The sequence below is a fragment of the Fusarium musae genome, chromosome 11 (genome assembly GCF_019915245.1).
Source record: "Fusarium musae strain F31 chromosome 11, whole genome shotgun sequence".
NCBI classification, from domain to species: Eukaryota; Fungi; Ascomycota; class Sordariomycetes; order Hypocreales; family Nectriaceae; genus Fusarium; species Fusarium musae.
The window spans coordinates 631,103-650,950 of NC_058397.1; the positions used below are offsets into that span (position 1 = coordinate 631,103).

Genomic DNA, 19,848 nt, shown 5'->3' on the forward strand with positions numbered 1-19,848 from the left:
CCGCACGAACCATGAATGGAACGCAAATATTGCATGGTCTTGCCGTGTTTCGACTTTTTCAGCTGTAGTGATAATGTGGCCAACTCGTTGAAGTCAGCGGCTTGCGATGCGGCCCTCTCATGTTCTAGGTACTGGGATATCTACTCTATCTCGAACCAACGGGCATCCATCTTTCAAGCATCTCAAGTGCTGTCCACTTTTGTACGTCTTCGAGTGGAGATTTATTGTTCTGCAATACAGCCTATGAGATGATCTTGTCTCGTCGATCTACTGTATGCAGGTTGGTGATGACAATTCCAACCCCTGCCGTTCACTCAGCAAGATATGCGGAGTAGTAAGCCAAGCACTGCAGCCAATCTTTCCTCTCTTACCTTGCCTCTTCACTCATTACAGATCATAGAGCAAAGAGCAAAGAGACCACGAAAATACGATATCTATTGTGGCTTGTTGGTAGATAAAGCCTGGTCCCTGCTAGCAATATTCCTTCGAGTCCACCTTGGCGTTACATCTCAAGCGGTTCCACGAGATATTTCCCAACGAGCAAATGATCTGCGACGCCACAATCCTCTCAGACGAAAAACCCGTTCGATTTCATTGCCGGCCTTATTCGCGGCAAGCTCGCCTCGCCTAACTCCCCTCCTCCATCCGTTCGCTCAACTTTGATGCCAGACTCTCTTACTTGTTTCAGGCAATAGCTCGTTCGCATTTCCCCGATAGGTCCGTGCTGGCACTTTTTATACCTAAGGATCTGCTTGTTTGTTGGTTCGTGGCTCCTGCATTCAATGTCGCTCGCAGTTCACGATGTCGCACGGTAGTGACAGCATTGAGTTGGAAGCCTCGGGCAAACAACAGCCTATTCCTGTGAGCGTTGACGCTTCAGCTAGGCCGCCTGAGGGTTCCAACATCTACAATGTTACGCGAACGCGTAAGGTGTTTTCTTTTTCGCAGCTTTTTGCTTTTTCGTTGACGTATATGGCATTATGGGAGGGTATGTGCTCGTAAGTTACTCTTCCTCTGTCACGGTCGCAGCGATGCTGATGGGCGTAGAAATATGTACTTTACCCTGTTCAATGGCGGACCCCAAACGTTTATCTTTAGCTTCATCATCGTCTTTTACGGTGCCATTTCCCAGGCTGCGTCGTTGGGAGAAATGGCGTCCATCCAGCCTGTCGCGGGCGCACAGTATCACTGGACATTTTATATGGCGCCTCCATCGTTGAAGCGATTCGCGACTTGGATCCAAGGATGGGCTACATGGTTTGGCTACGTGTCGCTGTTGGCCGCTATTGCGAACGTCACTATCATCCTCCTCGAGTCGATGATCAGCATCAATCATCCCAATTATGTCGCCGGGGGATGGCATACTTCCGTTCTGGTCATCGCCATGTGTTTGGTCCATGGGCTGATGAACATCTACGCCTTCAAGCTTATTCCATGGGTCGAGCTTGTCGCTGGTGTTCTACACGTCTGTCTCTTCGTCATCTTTGTCGTTGTTCTTGTTGTTATGGGGCCTCGAAACCCTTCGTCCTTCTGGTTGCAGCGCAACATTTCTTCGGGATGGGACAATGAGTACATCGCATGGAACCTGGGCATGCTGACCTGCGTCTGGAGCTTTACTGGTAAGTTGCTCTGAGAGTTCCCATTGTGGCCCCGCTAACAGTTTGCAGGCTTCGACAGTGCTATCCATATGTCCGAAGAAACTCGAAAGGCCAAGTCTGCCGTCCCTCGCGCCATGTTCTGGTCCATCTTCATGAACGGCGTGCTCGGCTTCATTATGGTCAACGTTCTCATTTCCGCCATGGGTTCCGTCGAAGACATGCTTGAGCAACCCAGTCAGATCCAGGCCATCCTTCTCAACGTGACTGGCTCCAACAAAGCCACCACCGCCATGATTGCAGGTCTCTTCATCATCTCATTCAGTGTCAACCTTGCCAATATTGCTTCTGTCTCTCGTCTGACCTGGGCCTGGTCTCGTGATGGTGGTATGCCTGCTTACTTTGCGTATGTCAGCCCTACTCATCGCGTACCTACACGCTCTATCATCCTCACCGTGTTCCTCGTCTGCGCTCTGAACCTTCTCAACATTGGCAACACTTCCTACGTTGCTTTCGGTGCCATTACATCTCTCTCATCTCTGGCTCTGTACCTGAGCTACGCTATCGCCATTGCCAGTATTATCTACGTTCGTCTCTCTGGATCTACTATCAAGCTTGGAGAGTGGAACCTTGGTCGTTTCGGCCTTCCTGTCAACATCTTTGCTCTGATTTATACACTCTACGTCATTATCTTCCTCCCCTTCCCATCAACTCTCCCAGTCACTGGTGAGAACATGAACTACTGTGGTCCGGTCATGGTAGCCGTCCTGGCTATCGCTGTTGGGTTATGGTTTACGCATGCCAGAAAGCATTGGAATGGCCCCAACTTGACCATTCTTGAGTTTGTTGTTGCCAACGCCTCAGAATGATCATGAAGAATAAACGTTTTAAGTATTGCCATACATATAAGATAGAAAATTGGACGTTCCTTGACCAAATTTGTTGTCAAGATTGACTGGATTCCCCTCATTTCTGAAATGCTACGTTAAGTTTACGGCTCATGTTCATGCCCCTTCATCTGGAGTAATTGTTTCTACTCATGATCTCATGTGTTTCTCATTTTATTGCGCCAAGTTAATCTTCAATCATGAAATTCTCGTATGTGATATCAGGTTCGTAGTTAACGACGCTCTTTGAGCTTTTGAAATTGGCCTTGTGTTAGGATGTGATTGGAAAGGAAAAACCGTGAAGGCACGTTAGATTGGCCATGCCAGGCTGAAATACGAGATAATTCCTAAAAGTACTCTGTTTAGTCCTGCAGGGTGATCTGGAAGCAATCTCACAAACAGTTTTAGACATTCTTCCTTTTGCAGACAAACGTAATAGCTCTTTGATACCAAGATGCTCATATACAGGGTAGCTTGCTTAATAGCGCGTCCCGAGCCGAGACGCGATCAGTGGCCCTGTGAAACCGGGTAAACTACAGGAATTAGTGGGTGCTTCCTCTCCACCCGCCGAGTGCATTCAACAGTCATCAGTTCTTGACGCAATATGTTGAGAACGACCTGGTGCACTATCGGAACTCAAAAGGGGACTTCCAATATAAGCTTTCTCAAGCTGAAGTTAGATTGTTCAACCCATGCTTCAGCTGCCATCCGGCCATTCCGTAACTATTTGGCAAACTATTGACTGTTGGTGCTATCTTATCTGTTAGCGCCTCCGCTGTCTTCTAGCGATATCGGTAACAGGCCTGTTAGCTAGGATCCAATCCTCAACCAACAGCTGTAAACTAACGACCAACACTTCTTGGCACATTCCGGATCAGGTCTGCGTCCCATAAATGGCCGTTCTAGAACACAACATGATCCATCGCAATGACAGCACTGCAAGCGACCTGCAGCGGAGTCAAATGCAGGGGCACGTAAAATCTTCCTCTTCGGTTCCGTTCCTCGCTGAGTCGAATTGATCAGGATGCCAAGTAAAGCGCTCTGTTAATGCAACGTTGTCTTGATGGAAATAAGCAGACAAGAGTATTTAGGGACTGTGCCGCATGTGAGCATCAGGAATAAGTTTCTTTGTCGCTGACGTTACTTCTCGTACATGGGACATTCAGCTGCAGTTGGGACTGCGCAAGAATCACGCTCGGACTGATGCTGTCATCAGTGTCATCTGACATTCGTCCGTTGGACTCGTCACTGCTGTTTCAGAACCGTGAACAGAACATCACCGCGCGTCGTACTCTTCGCAGATCACAGCCCTGAGGACTCGAGTAATCGTCTCTATAGTTACATTGATAGTTGACCATAATGGAGAGTTAGTCGGAGAATTGTACTGGTACTACGCCTTGGATGTACGGTTTGAGTGCTGGTCCCGTCTGACCAATGTCATCCGAGATCCCTGTCTCAGACTTACGATAAATCCAATTAGCCTCACCAAAGGATCCTCCGTGACTCCACATCGCAACCAACCAACACCTTGGTAGTCTGTGCCGCTATTGGAAATGACACAAAATGGTCCTGTCAGCCCAAACCCAATTTCCCAATTCTTACAAAAGGTTGTCTTGGCCCAAGAAATCCGTCTGCCAACCGTTCTTTCGTCCTGTGTCTTATATCCACTAGAACCAACGACAAAATAGATCATAAGGCGGTCAATATCCAAGATGGACGTCACTACTTTCGACGGCCGCAGCCGACAAAAAGGTGTCATTACTGCTATGGTACTTCTTGTATTTGTTGGTCTTGTCATTCATATTTACGCCCTTATCTTCTCGCCAGCTTATGGAACGATGAAAGATGGGCGAACCTTCATACCTTCGACTGCACGACCCTTCTAAGACTCACGAAGCTATGGCGTCAGATCAACGCGGCCGCCAAGCTCCCATGATCGATGAGAAAAAACGGCGACTACGACCTTGGCCCTTGTTCGTGGACTGTCGGCGACGGTAGATCCGACGAGTCGGACCAAACAGAGTGGGATATTGGCTCGAAAACTACATAAATAAAGAGCTTGACGGATCTGGAAGACGAGCCAAGGCTACAGGCCGGATCTGATCCTTAGCGCCTAGCCTTTTCCTGATCGAACCTCAATCATCGAAGCCTCTCCCAAGCAATCAGTCTACCGAGCCTGGCGAATATCGAGCTGTATTGCCTCAACAAGTCCGCCAATAGACAGGAGGGCATCACTCGACAGCATCCTACTGATTTGCAGTTCAGGGAGTTCCGCGAAGAAATTGCATCGACGAATACTAGTGAGGAGCACGATTACCACCATGTATGATTGGGAACCCCTGCAAGGCATAGCACCGCATCTAGATGGCCTGAAACGTATAGACTGAACCTAGTGGCGGTTCGAACAGCGATAAGGCTGCCAAGATGCGAGCTGGATGAGCGCCAGCAGCAGGAGACGAGCTTCAAGTGCTGCAAGGATGCAATGCAGAACAGACACAGCTCAGGCTAACGGGAGTCCTATCCTCGAGAGACGGCTTCCTAGTTCTCAGTCGACATGGATCAGTATGTCAACTCTTCCTGGGAAATTCATAGACCAGTGCCTCGCATTGGCATTCTACACAAGATATAATCATGATAGCGCAGGCAAGATCCCCAAGATGGACAGTCGCAGCACGAGGAACTTATGATGTCACTAAAACATCGCTTTCATTGTAAATATAGTATTAATATTACGTGCTACTTGGGGTGGATTCACTCTCTGATCTAGACGCCACGCTTCTGATGCTTGATATATCCGAAAACCCATGAAAGACACCCAACTCTGGGTCATACAGCCCGTTAGACATGCCTGACCTCCGAGACTCCCTCTTCTTCGATCTTGTTTCGGTGAGCCCTACTCCTGGTAGGACAACGGCTGGTAAGCTGATCGGTGCTTGAGCTGACTCTTCTGTTGTCGAGAGCCCTGGAAGAAAGTGGCGAAAAATAGGTCGTAGCATGGGGAGACAAGCTAGAACACCTGTCAGCAACGTATCTTGATGAAGTGGGAAAGGAGGTCAGTCCGTACCAGAGAAAACTGCCATATTTATCTCGACAGCTGCCCACATCATGCTCTGTGCCATATCCTTCGGGATGTCGTCGGTTCGAGGATTATATAATTTCGAATGCACCAAAACAAATATCGACGCAACGCAAACTCTGTAAAGCGTTAGACCAGCAAATTCCCAAGAGAAGCTCAACCTACATGGTTCCAGATGTAAATAGTCCAACAACAGCCAACTTTTGCGATAAAGGCAGTGTCATCTTCATAACTTCGATGACCGGTAAAATCAAGATAACACAATCCATAGTCGTATGTATAAGAATCGTGGCAAAGAAGAAATTCGCTTCGTTAAATGGGCATTTAGCGCCTTGTATGCTCTTATCCCAATATGCTCGAATCGGCACGCAGTGAAAGATGACCATGAATGTTCGAATAGTTATCCATATGCTCACGGCGACAAGTAAGCCAATGATGGCGTATCGAATCGAGGTGTACTGAAAGACGCGCCAGTAAAAGCAGAGAATACTGAGTTTGCAGAATGCAATCGACGAGGCGTAGAGAAGTTCGCAGATCCAGAGTAAAAGTCGTGACCGGTCTTGAATACGGTTCGCTTCGATTGGGTCTTCGATCGTGAGGATGGATTGGCCGAGTTTGTAGCTATGCGTCCCTAGACGAGGTAAGAGATTGCGATCGGAGTTGCAGGATGTCGCGTACAGTAGATTGTAACTGAACAGTAGCTTGATACAAAGATCTAGAATGAACTGTTAGCACGTGCGCATTGGCTCCAAGCAGTGGTCGAGTCAAATTTACCAGTGCGATTATGGCGAAGTAATCGTCGAACCAGAGGTTCATTTTGGTCATTCGCCGTGCTTTGAGTCGCAGACTGAGGGCCAGAAAGGCCGCGACCCAAGTGATGCTGATGGCTGCATAAATATCGGGCTGCAGCCCGGCCATGACGTCGAACCTGTCCCAGTATCGCGCTTACTTTGTGTCTGTCTACAACGGTCGCAAGATCATCTTGGGCATCCAAACAGCCCAAGACAATGACAAGAGGAGAAGCCGTTCTTATCTCTGCCTCGGCCGTTTTACGAGCGGGGAACCATAAACAGGAGGGGAAAAGGTCATCATTAGACTTGGAAAAAAAGCCTCGCCGTTGGGAGGCCGAGTTCTCGGGACCAGATTTAAAGGTGCCATCGCCGGTGGAGGAAAATCTGGGGTTCAGGGCCCGTTATGGTCCTTGGATCCGCTGAAAGACGGAGTTTGAGAGTGAGTGAGGTTTAGCTCATACCGGAGGGGAACCCGATGGCTTTCAACGTTTACGAAGATTACGAATTGGTTAATATTCTAAGAGTCTAGACTATTGTTTACAAGAAGAGGTAATCTCTGTGGCTTTTTAAATGGCTATAATAGTGTCTATTGAGAAGGATTGGCGTCTGTCAATTGGTCGCCAAGGTTCTGTAATGGTAATGTTGAACCCCTCTTTGGATCGGAGGTTGAGCCGTGATGCTCCGTGGTGATCATAAATCGCTATCTCCGTGGAGACTCATGCTAAACGGCTTTTGGTTAGTTATGATGCCAAGTTATCGACTTCGCTTAATGGCTTGAAACTCAATTCATGGTCAATCAATCATGGATAAGGTTTTAAGCCGCAGTCTCATTAATATCAAGACGTTTCGACAATCGTTGATCACTACCACCTGTCTACCTGCAGCACTCGGTTTGTAAAAGACGTTTCAGGGTTCCGAGGATGGCATGTATCTTTTCGTGGAGATCCCCCACCGGAACACTTGTACTTCTGTGTGTAACGCGAAAGCGCTGACAATCAGAGCCGACGCTAATCAGTGGCTTACTGCCGTGATTTGCAGGCCCTTACGTCCAAAAATGGGAGTGAGATATCAGCACCTTATTTCGTCTTCTATTGCTGCATGGGCCAGTCGTAAGTCATTAGGTTCCTGTTTTGCAAGCCGTTCACTATCTGTTAACGAGTTTGACAAATCACATCGAGTGTCTCGTATTGTTGAACGCAGTCTCGCGCGGGCTATTGGAGAAACAGGGAACGGAGCAGACTACATCCGATCATCCGGCTCGACGGCACAAGCCAATCAAACGTACTGTATATAGACAAAAGCAGGCTTCCAAGTGGTAGTGGGTGGTTTTGTCGTGCGGCGCTGAACTAGGAAATGGCCTAAAACGGGATGTACTCGTTGATCTCATCGTGTATGGGGGCCCAAACGCCACTTTGATGCATCTTCACTACAGCGCTTTCACATGAAATGCTTCACAGCACAAACTACGATAAGTCGCAATAAAGAGAGAAAGTACCGATTGCTGAGCCAAACCTATCATGAACCGGCCCGGAATGTCAGTCTTTTCTCTTCCTATCCATTGTCTGGAAGCAGTATCCAGATACGCACATCCGCATATCATGTCTCGGCTGCACGCCCATTACAGCATCTATCGGCCGCTGCAGATGCAGCGAGTCTGCTTGCAGCCCAATCGCAAACGCATGATATCATTTATCCTGCACAAGGCAATCACATCACCTGCCGGCAAAAGCATCCACTGATGTAATTAGCCAACACATCATGCCGAGCGCGTTGCAAAGAGCTCGAGAAGGGTTTATACAGACGTTGAGTAAGCGTATTCGCTGGTTGGTAATTCGCCAAGGCGCTCGCTGCAACCTGTAAAGCATATTGGCCCCCAAAAGTTCCTGCAACCTATTTCGTCATTAGGTCTTGGGTTCTGAAGGGAGGTTAGATACAAGAAGCGGGCAAATGTCGCAGAAACTGAAGTGGTTTTCTTCTGTCGCATCTTGTTTTGCGAAACACATTAACTGCCAACATGCTTTTAACTGAAGCCCATCTTGAGACTCGACAGGCCTTTGGCGCCGCATTTATTCTCGGAGTACTCGTGCATATCTTTGTTCTACGTAAAGGCGAATGGGACCTTTGGACTGTTAAGCTTATCAAGGCATGGACAACGTATGAGGTTACTGTCTCACTGTTCCTCACCCAACTCTACTCCTTCTCAGTCTGGCAAGCTCTCTCAGTCACCAACAAATGGTTCACATCGTTTGTTACGGGTCTTTCAATCAGCATCTTGACATATCGAGCATTTTTTCACCGACTGAACCGTTTCCCCGGTCCATTTCTTGCTCGCCTCTCAACATTCTACGCTACTTATCTTACGGTCGATGAAGAGCATATGTATCTTGAGGTCCAGAAGCTTCATGAGAAGTATGGAGATATCGTGAGGATTGGCAAGTTGACTTAAACTACCAAAACGACCTCGACTAACTGTCCCAAGGGCCTACTGAACTATCAATCGCAACACCAAGTTCATTCCGGCCCATTCACGCTCCCTCATCCCCAGTCATCAAATCACCGTTCTATGGCATCACCCACCCATGGGTAATGCTTCTCTCTGAGCGAAGAAAGAAAGAACATGCCATCCGCCGTAAATCATGGGATAGAGCGTTCACTACAAAAGGTACGGCGCTATTGTCCCAGCCTCAGGAGATGAGCGCTTACCACGAGCAGCCCTACGCGATTATGAGCACCGAGTGCTCAAATACACCAAGCTTCTCACAGACCGTATTGATGAAGCAAAGGGTGAACCATTCAATATAGCCCTATGGGTCAACTTCTACACCTTTGACATCATGGGTGATCTTGCCTTCGGAAAAAGCTTCGACATGCTTGAAAGCGGCGTCGAACACAACTTCTTCACTGAGTCCCACAAAACCCAGGGTTTCATGGGCGCGTTCCGGCGACTGGTTTGGTTCTTCCCTCTTGTTTCATCTATCCCAATCGTGAACAGTTCGTTTTTGGCTTTTCAAGCCTATATCAGGAATCAAGTCGAGACTCGACGAAAGGTATGTATGCTCAGAACAAGACAATACTAGACTAACCCGTGTAGAATAAACCGGCGGAACCAGATGTGTTCAGTAGTATCCTGGAAGATTACGATGCGATGGAGAAGCCCACTCAGCAGGACTTCGATAACCTTTGTGGTGACGCTCATCTCATTGTTATCGCTGGCAGGTATGACTAGCCTGGAACATCAACGTGTAGCGCTAATATCTCAGTGATACCACTTCTTCTTCCACGACTTGTCTCTTGCACAACCTCGTACTCCACCCCGATGTGCTGGCAAAACTTCAGGCTGAGATCGATGAATACAAGAACACCCACGACGAATATGATCTGGTTTCCCTAAGCAAGCTACAGTATCTTCAAGCTTGTATCGATGAGTCACTTCGTCTTTATCCTGTTGTCCCATCAGGTGTTCCAAGGATGACTCCGCCGGAAGGAATGCAGCTTGATGGTGTTTACATACCTGGAGATACCATTATACATAGCCCTTCTTACCCCATGTACCGAGGTATGACTAGGCAGACATTCACATAACCAAGTCGCTGACAAGACACAGATGAGCGTTGCTTTGAGAAGCCGAACGAGTTTATTCCTGAGCGATGGACCACTAAACCGGAGCTGATCAAGGATGCATCGGCATACGCTCCATTCCATACTGGTAAGGTTTCCGTCATTACCGTTATCAGAAATAGCTGACATGATAGGTCGTGGCGTTTGTGCTGGAAAGCAACTTGGTCTTATGGAGATGCGCTATGTGCTCATGGATATTCTCTCAAGATATGATATTGCTTTCACACCCGGAACCAATCCCCAGGCTTTTATTGATGGCTTGAGAGATTGTTACACTCTGGAACTGCCAAGGTTGGATATGGTGTTCACTCCAAGAACTGGGGGAAACGCCAAAGCATAGGCCACAGGATGCTTGTTAGTTAATGGTCTTGGGAGAGCTTGAAGAAGAATTAAGACTGAGAGATCAAACTGCTGTCTTCAGAAAGCCCGGTAATTGATTAGGATTATCTATAGTATTTAGCTAATTCATAACTCATTTCACTAATCATCCTTATCATTCTCTGTGGACGACTCATTACACATCGCTGCACCCTTCCTTCAACGGCCAATGTCAAAATCAGGATATGGATAAGCCGTGATGTCGATCAGCTGTTCCAGCGAAGTAATCCATCCATATGTCGGCATCACACTGCAACCTGTTAGCCAAATTCATTCACCATCATGAATACTCACGTCGTAGATCTCGGAAGACCATATTCCAAAAGCCTATCCAGCCACAGCCTCATCTGCTGCTGATTATCCAAATCAACACTCAGGCCAGCCTCCCATGTATCAGTCTCATAGACAAATATGGAGGAGTTTTTATCAGGACATTGCTCCGTAAGCATTACATAAGTCCAGTCGGCTGCGTGAGGCGCTTGATCAGCCCAGTTGAACCATGCTTGGACCTTGTTGTCACGATGAACGTAAGGGTGTGTTTGAATAAAATGTGTCAGCGAAATAGTGTATTAGAGGCTCGACGTACTTGAAAGTGATAGATTCGGCTCCTGGGATGCTGGAACAGTAATCCAATGCCATCTCGGGGATGATTAACTTGGCGCCAGCACGGACGTAATCCACTATCCCTCCACTATGATCTCGATGATGATGTGAGGGCTAAATCGTTAGTGAACGGCCAATCTTTGCTGTGGTATACGTAGCGCCACGTAGGTGACCTTGCCAATATTCTTCTCAATCCACTCCATGACAGCCTCACTCCAGAAAGGCGGTGCATCGCACACAATGACTTCAGTCTCAAACTCAACAATAAGCTGTTTAAACCCAAGATCATGGCTATCATCGATAATGAGCCAATATACCTGCGGCAGATCAACAGGCCGGGCTGATTTCAAAGCCTCCACGCTGACATTCTTGACCGGCGACCCAAGCAAACTCGTGCTATAATCTGTGACAAGATCACCGGGAACACCAGGAGGCTTTTCTGATATATTTACTTTCTGGCTGTGAGGAACAAGATCGAAGAAATTATCGCCCAATTTTGCTGTAGCGTTGATCTTGTCAATGACAAAGTCTTCGAGAACCACGTTGAGCCGTTGGCTAGATGAGCTGTATATGGTCTGGATGGTGTGAGGGAATTTGATTCCCTGTACATCTCTGTAGTTTGAAAAATATACGTCTTCTGTAGCATTGCCGTAGATTGGATGCTGTTCTTCTGAGCGGACGATATATGGAAGGTATGTCTCCGAATTGACAACGACGAGGAGCTTGTCAAGGTTCCTGTAAACTATATCCTTTAGTAGAATGATCTACTATGAGTCTCGACACATACCCGCTGGAAATTTAATGCCGCTTATATCAACCTCGCGTTCTTCAGAGCTTTTCGACCGTCGAATCTTGATGTGTCAGCGTGATATCTGAAGGGTCGATTATGTGCTCGACTCACCCGCTCGACATGACCTGGAGACATCATGAGAGCCTCAGTAGCAAGATCAGCAGTCAATGTAGCTTCCACAGTTAGCCAGAGTCCCATTTTAACCGGAGAAACCAATCATACGATCTACACAGCCAGCTGTAACGTTCCGGGGAAGGAAGACTTGGTTGTTCCCCTTGACAAAACAAGCAGAGTTACCAGACCACGAGAGAGAACTCCATGGGCTGCAATTCAGGAGACTCCCATACCCAAGAGTCTAATATATCAGTTATAGTCGCAAGATCTGTATCCTGCACTCACGTGAGGGCTGGAAACTTCGGTCGATTCGTTGGCGAAGCAACGGGTAGTCTACTTCATAGGAGACGTTCTGCGTTCCGGATTTTGCTGCCGATACCTCTGAACGCATGAGATTGTAGCTTTGCATAAGGCTACGAGGATGGTAGATTCTGCCGTTGCAAGCATGGTTGCAATGTATTGAGGATGAGATTCACCTTTGGCATTCATAAGTTACTTTGTGCAGTTTCGAGAGCCCCTGTTTACCAATGGCAGCGATTGCCCTTTCTAATGTCGAGTTTGCACTGATATGTTGGTTATTCAAGGCCAACGACGGTTCTAAGACGTCCAAAATGGCCGTGAAGATTGTTATTAGCCTGATATTAGCTACACGAGGGTTGATAAACGGAGCAGCAATGTCTGACCAGGGCCGTCAAATTTTGCTTTAGAGAAGGACGAGGTTATTCTGGAATGGCGCCGTAAGTCCAATTCAAGCTTAAAGAATAAAGCAATATGTAAGAACGGCAAGATTATTCACTCCACGTTCGATGATGACCCTTCGTCGCGTAATAGTAACACGACGGGGTCTTAGAGGCGGAAGTTTGGGTGCTTGGCGTTCCTGGTGGCCACAAACATATTCCATGATAATGATTAGTAATCAGTAGCATTATTGTGAAAGACTTTTAGAGATTATCAGCTGTATAATGGCATGTTGGAATAGGTAACCCATAACAGACCGACTCAGGAGTCTTGGCCGTTCTGATTCATGTCACGTTCAAAGCCTTGGCGAAAAGTGTACTTGCCACTGCTGAGGTACTTAGAACCTTATCAAACACAAAAATTCCATGTGGAAAGCCATTTGCTCATTTGGCTCATTTGTCTATTCTAGGGTCCATCTGCTCCACTAGTAATACTCCGCAAGGAAGCTTCCAAGATAATCGCCCTTTCCAATGGGTACCCCCAGTGAACGTAAGATAGAGTAACCAGTGACGATGTGGAAGAAGAAGTTTGTCTGGCCATGGTAGAGTGTAGCCTCCTTGACGGTGAGAGTAAGGGTCCTATCAGGACGGGGGCTTTAAGGGGTCAGTAAAAGGTCGCAGGATATAGTTTTGAGGCAAAACTTACAGCTCCACCTTGACATCCTCTCGTGAGTTAACATCCTCAGGCTTGACACTCTTTACAGCCTCAAGAGCCTTTTGGATGCGGGCGTGCAGGTCGGCAATGGTCTTTTCATTGTCCTCGAAAAACGTGGGCTCTACGCCTGTTAGGCGGCCAATAGTGGTCTGAACAGCCTTGGTGGCAGTTTGCACTTGGAAGACTAGGGGAAGTTGGTCGTCTACGAGCCTGGCTTGGGGGAAGACTTCGTCGGCGTTGAGGCCCTTTTCTTTGGCGTATTGCTCCGCTTTTGTGAGGACGTGGTCAAAGGTTTGCAGGCCCTTGATGAAGGTGGGGATGATGAGGTCGTAGAGAGAGGTAGGCATTTTGACGGTGTGGATTGGCAACGTGAGGTGACAGGTTTTAGTAGTGAGAATGGCTACGGTGTATTATCTGACTATCTAGGATGGTAAAGCCAGTAGATATATACAATCTGAACCATTGATCGCGCATTTGTAATGCGGAATTGTGCGATTCCCCAGTCGAGCATCGTATGCCGACGAGCCGTTACCGGAGGAAAGCGGTGAGGCGCGAGCTGAGTGAATTAGATATATTAGTCAGATTTACTAATTGAAGTCTCTATTAAAAATGACGAATACAGTGCTGTTGCGACTCTCTCAGTCATCACGACCCTAGTCGACCCTATGGCGCGAAATGTCGTGATGTGGGGTTTGGGCACGTCATCTGCAGGAACCTCACGCAAAGGCCGATGGCCCTGGCCAATTTTTCCGAGACGCTTCACGATTAAGAATGAGTCATTAATTGTGGCTGAAATGAGAACAGTGGCAGTGCGAGTTGAACCAGGGTAAGGTTTTCTTCTCGAAGTTCCGAGAAGTTACTTGTGATAAGGTTGAGAGGTCGAAAGAGGGTCCGTCCCCATCGCACGAAGAAAGGAACAGATTTTAACACATTTATGGGCAATATAAACATTTCCAAAAACCCTTTAGTTGGCTATTTCTGCTATGGGCTTCAACACTGACACATTGCCTAGGGGCTCTCTAAAACCCGTGGCTGAAGTCGCTTGGTAAGAGTATGCTTTGAACATGTTTTAGGTCACCGATATGGTCCTTTGTTGCAAGTCTCAATTCTCCGGTAGCACTAATGTCTTTAGCGTTTCAATTGTTTGCCATGTTAACTTGGAAAAATGTTCTCAACAACTAAGGAACCTTTCTCAATTTGCTGCCTGCTGGTAGTTCGGAGTTTATTCACTTTTGGTAATTGATGGGAGTCAAGAGACTTCAGCGTTCAAAGTTCACTGATACTAACATTTATATCCTGCATGGTCTGTAGGGTTTACTACTAGCTGAAGTGTCCCTGTGACCTCTAAATAGCTTTCAGACGATTGAACCTTTAGTTTTTCAAGAGCTTATTTATTCGAACAGGCGAATACTGTAAATATAAATAGATAAAGCTAACCAAGGACGATATATATTCCCATCATTACTTATAAGTTGTACAAGTGTGCGTTTTTTATCAGACAGACCTGATCGCTGATACTCGCATCACGTACTTCGCACAGCTACAAACAAAGTTCTTCCAATTTACGAATCCCTTGCGTAAAAGCCCAGCCGCAGGACACGATATCCATGGACACTTCTTTGAACACAGCCGGTTCCCAGAAACCCCGGAAACCACCGATCGCGAGGACTTTGATGAGACTCACAAACAACCTATGCACTATATCAGAACAGAGACCCTATGACACAGACGCACAGAAACGAGCCTTGGCAGCTATCGACTTATGTCGCCGCAGGCTTAAGTTCTCTCAACAATGGGAAACATTCCTCCAGGAACCAGAGATAAAGTGCAGAGCAGCGGATTCTCTTAGCGCCTCACAAGAGGATATGGAGTCTCGGTTGCCTACAGAGATCTATATCATTATAATTAAGCAGCTCGTGAACGATAGGTATGGGAAGTCCCCGGAGCAGATGAAAGTACGTGCCCAGACTTTAGAGTCTCTGGCATCTACTTGCAGAATGTTGCAGGTCCTTTGCGAGGAGTACTTGTATACGCGCCCGAGATCCCAGCGACTGTCGAAAAATCCCTTATCAAATTGGGTGCTTTTATTCTCTCTTACTGTTGAGCCACGCAGAGCCCATCAGGTCCGGTCACTGAAATACGAGCCCCAGCCACACTACATCCATCCCACTGCATGGCTAAGCACTTTCAGGCTCTGTACCAATCTGACTCGTCTTGAACTGGTTTGGGGACATCACATCCCAGAATGCGTTCGACAACATATGGATATGCACATGGGCCCAATCTTTGCTGCTTGTCCCAAGGTCACCGAGTTCAAGTATGATAGCTGCCACGTCCTCATTGATGAGCCTGACGTGACTCCAGAGCCAATGGTAAAGTTCCCACAGCAGTACTCAAAGTTTGCCAAACAGCTTTGCCACCTGGAGGTGCTTGGCCCATTCGACTTCATCAAGGACATTCTCCACTACGATTACCCAAATCTCAAGTTTTTGGCTCTTGATATGGCGGGTTATGAAGAGGAAGGCAGGTTTTTTGAGGAGCTATCTTGCCATACTCCTGCTTTGGAAATATTGGTACTGGACTTGGTTCGGAGCGCCACTTTGCAAGACCTGAAGATGGGATTCAAAGCATGGGGGAAAACATTGCAGTCTCTTTATATCAACCACCCCGTGATCCAAGATCACCACGACGGCATTCTCGGCCATCTACTGCCCCATCTCACAAGATTGGAGGAGCTTTGTTTGGGTGAGTGGCCGACATTCCTCCTCTCAGATCTCCAGGCCATAGCTCAACCGAACGCTCCACGTCTGAAAACTTTCCGATGGGTGGCTAATGATGGCATCTTCACACGCGACCCACTTGCGAATCCAGAAGACGTTAGCAAGGCGATAATCGACATCTTCATTGCGCACAGTGAGACTCTCAGCACCTTCCTGATAGAGGAATCATTCAGCCTTTGGAATTTCGGCATGGATATCTTTGAGCACCTCCACAAGGCAAGGGGTTTGGAGAACCTTCGAGTACAGCTGCATGATATACCCACCAAAGAAGACATTCAAGGTCTTCTGGCCACATCCCCGAAGCTTGGGAAGTCGGAAACGGGTCTCATGGTAGTCAGGGAGTTCTTCACCGAGTGTACCTTGACGACTAGGAAGTACAAGGAGGATAACCTTGAGGCACTGGCGGGTAGCTGGGGAAGGATATATCACCCTGTGGGGACTATGACAAGGTAATAGAAAGGCCAGTGTTCCCGTAGGCGTCTGCATATTTCGTTAGTTCATAGTTCCAATATTACGTCAACTTATACGTGTATCCATCCATCTACACCTTGAGATTCTACATGGGCAGCGCCGCAAGTTGGAGAAACTGTGCAGCATGTCAATTCTCAATCGTCTTGTGAATGACCGCCCGATATTCCGGATTCCCACGTTAATAGCAACAAAAGACGAGACGTCATAGGCCATGGACTGCGTCAGTTCTTAGGTTTCGTCAAAAGCCTTGTATTGTCTCGGCCAATTATATCAACCTTATCAAAGAAAGCGAATTCTGTCGTTTGACAAGGTTCAGTCCATTCGACAATTCTCGAACTTTGCTTGCCTGAGACGTCGGGTTTCAGGCTGCCACAGCCACTAAAGTTTACAAAATAAAGACAGACTTCATGGCTTATACAGAAATATTCGAGCTGATTGGTCAGTAGGCTTACGCCAACCTCGGACAAAGATATAAATTAAAGAGAATGAAATACTTGGAAATCACCGACTATCGTAACGTTCTCACACCTTCCATTAAAAAGTCATCTCGATAACAGCTACAGCCAGAGAATCATGTAGTTAATTTTGCCTGCTGTCCTGCTCATAATTCATGTGTTTCCCGGATATGCTATTCATCATCCCTGGAACTCTAGTTATTGATAGTAGCCTTATCGCTCTCCTCCATGACATCATCCAGCAACTGGACGGTAGTTTCTTCGCCTTTGGAAACCCAATGAGCACGCATCTGTCGGACAGCATTGAAAAGTCTCTCGGGCGAGGCTGCGTCATAGTTGATGAAGTCGATTTTCTTACCGTGATCTTGGAGCCAGTGGAGTAGGTAGTCAATATCGCGGACATCAGAGTTGAACTTGACCACAGATTGAGGGCGCGTACTGCCGATGTATTGACATGAGCGCTTCATCTTGGTGAGAATGAGAACGCCGGGGTGGAGGATAGGGATCGAACCTGTATAAAGTTAGGTTAGATATATAATGGCAGGGCAAAGTCAAGTGATTGGTCAAAGCGGTATGTTCAAATACAGATCAGCCGGGTGTCTAATCAACAAACCTATGGACCGGAAGAAGGTCCTTCCCAAGCCATAAAGGGCTGCTTGGCGATTTGCAGATGTTCTCGATGATGATGATGGAAATGCTGTTGTAGAGTTGAAGAATGCAAGAGTTGAAATGAGAATGGGCCTCCGGAAGTAGGCAATATTCCTCGCCTAGGATAACAGTGGGCTGTCAACTTACCATTTCCCGGACGGATGATCGAGAATCGACGAGGCAGGCCTAAGGTTCCGCGTGCAAGTGTTTCGATGGGCACTCGCAAGTCCCATTGCTCATTCGGAAAAAAGAAGAGCTTTACGTCCGAAATCATAAAACGTTGATCTGCTTCGCGAAGAAGCTGCACAAGATAAAGTCGAAGCTCATTCGGGTTCGCATTGTCCATGGCGATTTCGACATCGACATCGAGGGTTGCGCGGTTGCTGCCTAATAAATTCAAGGCAAAACCGCCAATGAAGGCATGGTCGATGTTATGATCTGTAAGAATGCGCGAAAAAGCTTGGGCAGCCTCCCTCATATTAACTGGAAGCGGCGGCATACTGGTGGGTTGTGTAATGAAGCTTCTGATTTTATGATAAGATATCAACATAAACTGGTCTGAAGCTCGTCTAAAATACTCTGAACTTACCTAAGTTTTATACAATTTAGGGCAAAGGTCAACTAAAGTCTTCTAAACTCGCCTAAACTTTGTGAAACTTAGGGCAAAGGTCCAAGCCTTCGTGCCTCCTACTGTAGGTTCCTGGTGGCCAATTTATGATGATGTATTCGTAAGCCGGAGGTGTCATTCGAAGTTGAGATTTGTGGCTGGGAGCTTAAAACCAACCTGGAAGTCTATCTCCTCTGTGATATGGTTAAGATTTAGAAAGACACTTCAGCACAGAAAACTTAGGTGGAACAAATTTATTTCTGCAGCGTGTTCTCAGCTAAAGGCCGGAATGGCAATGATGATCTGCCTTTTGTCCGCAAATCGTCATACGACAGTTTTCCAGATACCAGGTTGAGTACCATTTGTCTTGCCCACTCGGTCTCTTTCGTGAATTTCCATTGCTTTATGCTACTGAGAGCATTTGCCATCTCCAAGGCATCCTTTTCAGCCATTTTCTGGCTCTCACCCACGTCTAGATTCTCTTCGTCCTCTGGCATAGACATGTAGTCCCCTTCATAGCTCATATCGAACATGCTGTAGCCGAGGACGCTTGCCAGATCTGCCTTTGCCATAAAACAGATGGTACTCCCAACATCTTCTTGCATAAGGATGCGCAAGTAGGCAGCGCAAAAAGCAGGAACAGGCACCGTCCATAAAGGGCATGGCAGCGTAGGCGACTTTACAGCTACTAGCTCCTTTTGTTGAATACCAGTCCAGGAAATGGGCAACAGGACGAATTTGTGTCGTGACTCTCCGTAGACATAGCGACAACTCTTCTGTACGTGTTCGGCCATATAGCTTGGCGGTCCGTCATCGTTTCGCAAGCCAGCGGCTTCAGTGATGTGTCTAGCATTCTTGATTTGCTCGTCGGGAATCAAGAATAGTAAGTCCTGCGATCAAAGGTCAGCATTGTGAAAGACTTGTTGCGTTTGGGACATACTGCTTCGGGTGCAAGCGGATAGCCTAGGCGCTTTAGTAGAGGAGTCTCCCATTCCACGAGAGTAATCTTAGATTCTCTGAACTTGCGCAAGACTTGGAGCGCGCGATCGTCAGTGACATACTCCATGTTGTTTCATGATGAAAGAATGTCATTGCAATCGTGAGATGTTGAGATATAAGCAGGGGGGGGGGGGGGGGGGGATGGGTCACGTGCTTCCCCAAAGCTTAACATCTGCAGCAAAAAGCTAATGTGTTGCTTTTGCCAACTTGCTCAGATCATCTCGCTGAGATGTGAAAATGGCTTATCGTATGGATGCATGAAGAGCAGCAAGAGTAGATAACGTCAATTGATAACAGCAATAACCGAGTAATCCCGGTCGATTAACCACGCTATGCCCCATCAAGCAAGAGATCCATGACCCCCCTCTCACCGAATGATTGAAAGCGATCTCGCAATTGTATTTATCATCAAAGAATTTTTCGCCTCATATCTTTTCTAAACTTGTCATTGTATTTTTACTCCAAAATGGCGAGTGACGAGACAACACCACTTCTCCCCCAAAAGGGGGAAGGTAAGGGACTAGTGAGAAATTGGTTATCGAGAGCTTTCAACGTCGAGAATCGGATTTTGCTTGCGGGGTTTCTTATCACGTTATCGTTCAGTTTTACCCAAGTTCCGTGAGTACTTTTTCCCAATTGAGGGA

The 19,848-nt window shown here is 47.2% G+C and overlaps 7 protein-coding genes across 7 annotated transcripts; 3 read left to right on the forward strand and 4 right to left on the reverse strand.

Moving 5' to 3' along the window:
• Nucleotides 1–801: 801 nt before the first annotated feature.
• J7337_013269 (uncharacterized protein) lies at nucleotides 802–2,464 on the forward strand (the record flags this gene model as incomplete). Its single annotated transcript, XM_044830763.1, has 4 exons — nucleotides 802–925; nucleotides 949–988; nucleotides 1,099–1,619; nucleotides 1,668–2,464. 4 exons carry the CDS (start codon nucleotides 802–804, stop codon nucleotides 2,462–2,464), a joined length of 1,482 nt encoding a protein of 493 aa, XP_044674038.1.
• Nucleotides 2,465–8,363: 5,899 nt separating this feature from the next.
• On the forward strand, nucleotides 8,364–10,307 carry J7337_013270 (uncharacterized protein; the record flags this gene model as incomplete). Its single annotated transcript, XM_044830764.1, has 6 exons — nucleotides 8,364–8,758; nucleotides 9,012–9,396; nucleotides 9,441–9,565; nucleotides 9,610–9,905; nucleotides 9,954–10,055; nucleotides 10,102–10,307. The coding sequence occupies 6 exons, from the start codon at nucleotides 8,364–8,366 to the stop codon at nucleotides 10,305–10,307; spliced, it is 1,509 nt and encodes a 502-aa protein (XP_044674039.1).
• A 763-nt stretch (nucleotides 10,308–11,070) lies between these two features.
• Nucleotides 11,071–11,936, reverse strand: J7337_013271 (uncharacterized protein; the record flags this gene model as incomplete). The annotated part of the gene is made up of 3 exons (XM_044830765.1): nucleotides 11,071–11,690; nucleotides 11,736–11,799; nucleotides 11,850–11,936. The coding sequence occupies 3 exons, from the start codon at nucleotides 11,934–11,936 to the stop codon at nucleotides 11,071–11,073; spliced, it is 771 nt and encodes a 256-aa protein (XP_044674040.1).
• Nucleotides 11,937–13,014: 1,078 nt separating this feature from the next.
• J7337_013272 (uncharacterized protein) lies at nucleotides 13,015–13,591 on the reverse strand (the record flags this gene model as incomplete). The annotated part of the gene is made up of 2 exons (XM_044830766.1): nucleotides 13,015–13,183; nucleotides 13,236–13,591. The coding sequence occupies 2 exons, from the start codon at nucleotides 13,589–13,591 to the stop codon at nucleotides 13,015–13,017; spliced, it is 525 nt and encodes a 174-aa protein (XP_044674041.1).
• A 1,914-nt stretch (nucleotides 13,592–15,505) lies between these two features.
• On the forward strand, nucleotides 15,506–16,477 carry J7337_013273 (uncharacterized protein; the record flags this gene model as incomplete). The annotated part of the gene is made up of 1 exon (XM_044830767.1): nucleotides 15,506–16,477. The coding sequence occupies one exon, from the start codon at nucleotides 15,506–15,508 to the stop codon at nucleotides 16,475–16,477; it is 972 nt and encodes a 323-aa protein (XP_044674042.1).
• Nucleotides 16,478–17,144: 667 nt separating this feature from the next.
• On the reverse strand, nucleotides 17,145–18,097 carry J7337_013274 (uncharacterized protein; the record flags this gene model as incomplete). Its single annotated transcript, XM_044830768.1, has 2 exons — nucleotides 17,145–17,461; nucleotides 17,746–18,097. 2 exons carry the CDS (start codon nucleotides 18,095–18,097, stop codon nucleotides 17,145–17,147), a joined length of 669 nt encoding a protein of 222 aa, XP_044674043.1.
• Nucleotides 18,098–18,459: 362 nt separating this feature from the next.
• Nucleotides 18,460–19,271, reverse strand: J7337_013275 (uncharacterized protein; the record flags this gene model as incomplete). Its single annotated transcript, XM_044830769.1, has 2 exons — nucleotides 18,460–19,095; nucleotides 19,146–19,271. The coding sequence occupies 2 exons, from the start codon at nucleotides 19,269–19,271 to the stop codon at nucleotides 18,460–18,462; spliced, it is 762 nt and encodes a 253-aa protein (XP_044674044.1).
• Between the last annotated feature and the right edge of the window lie 577 nt (nucleotides 19,272–19,848).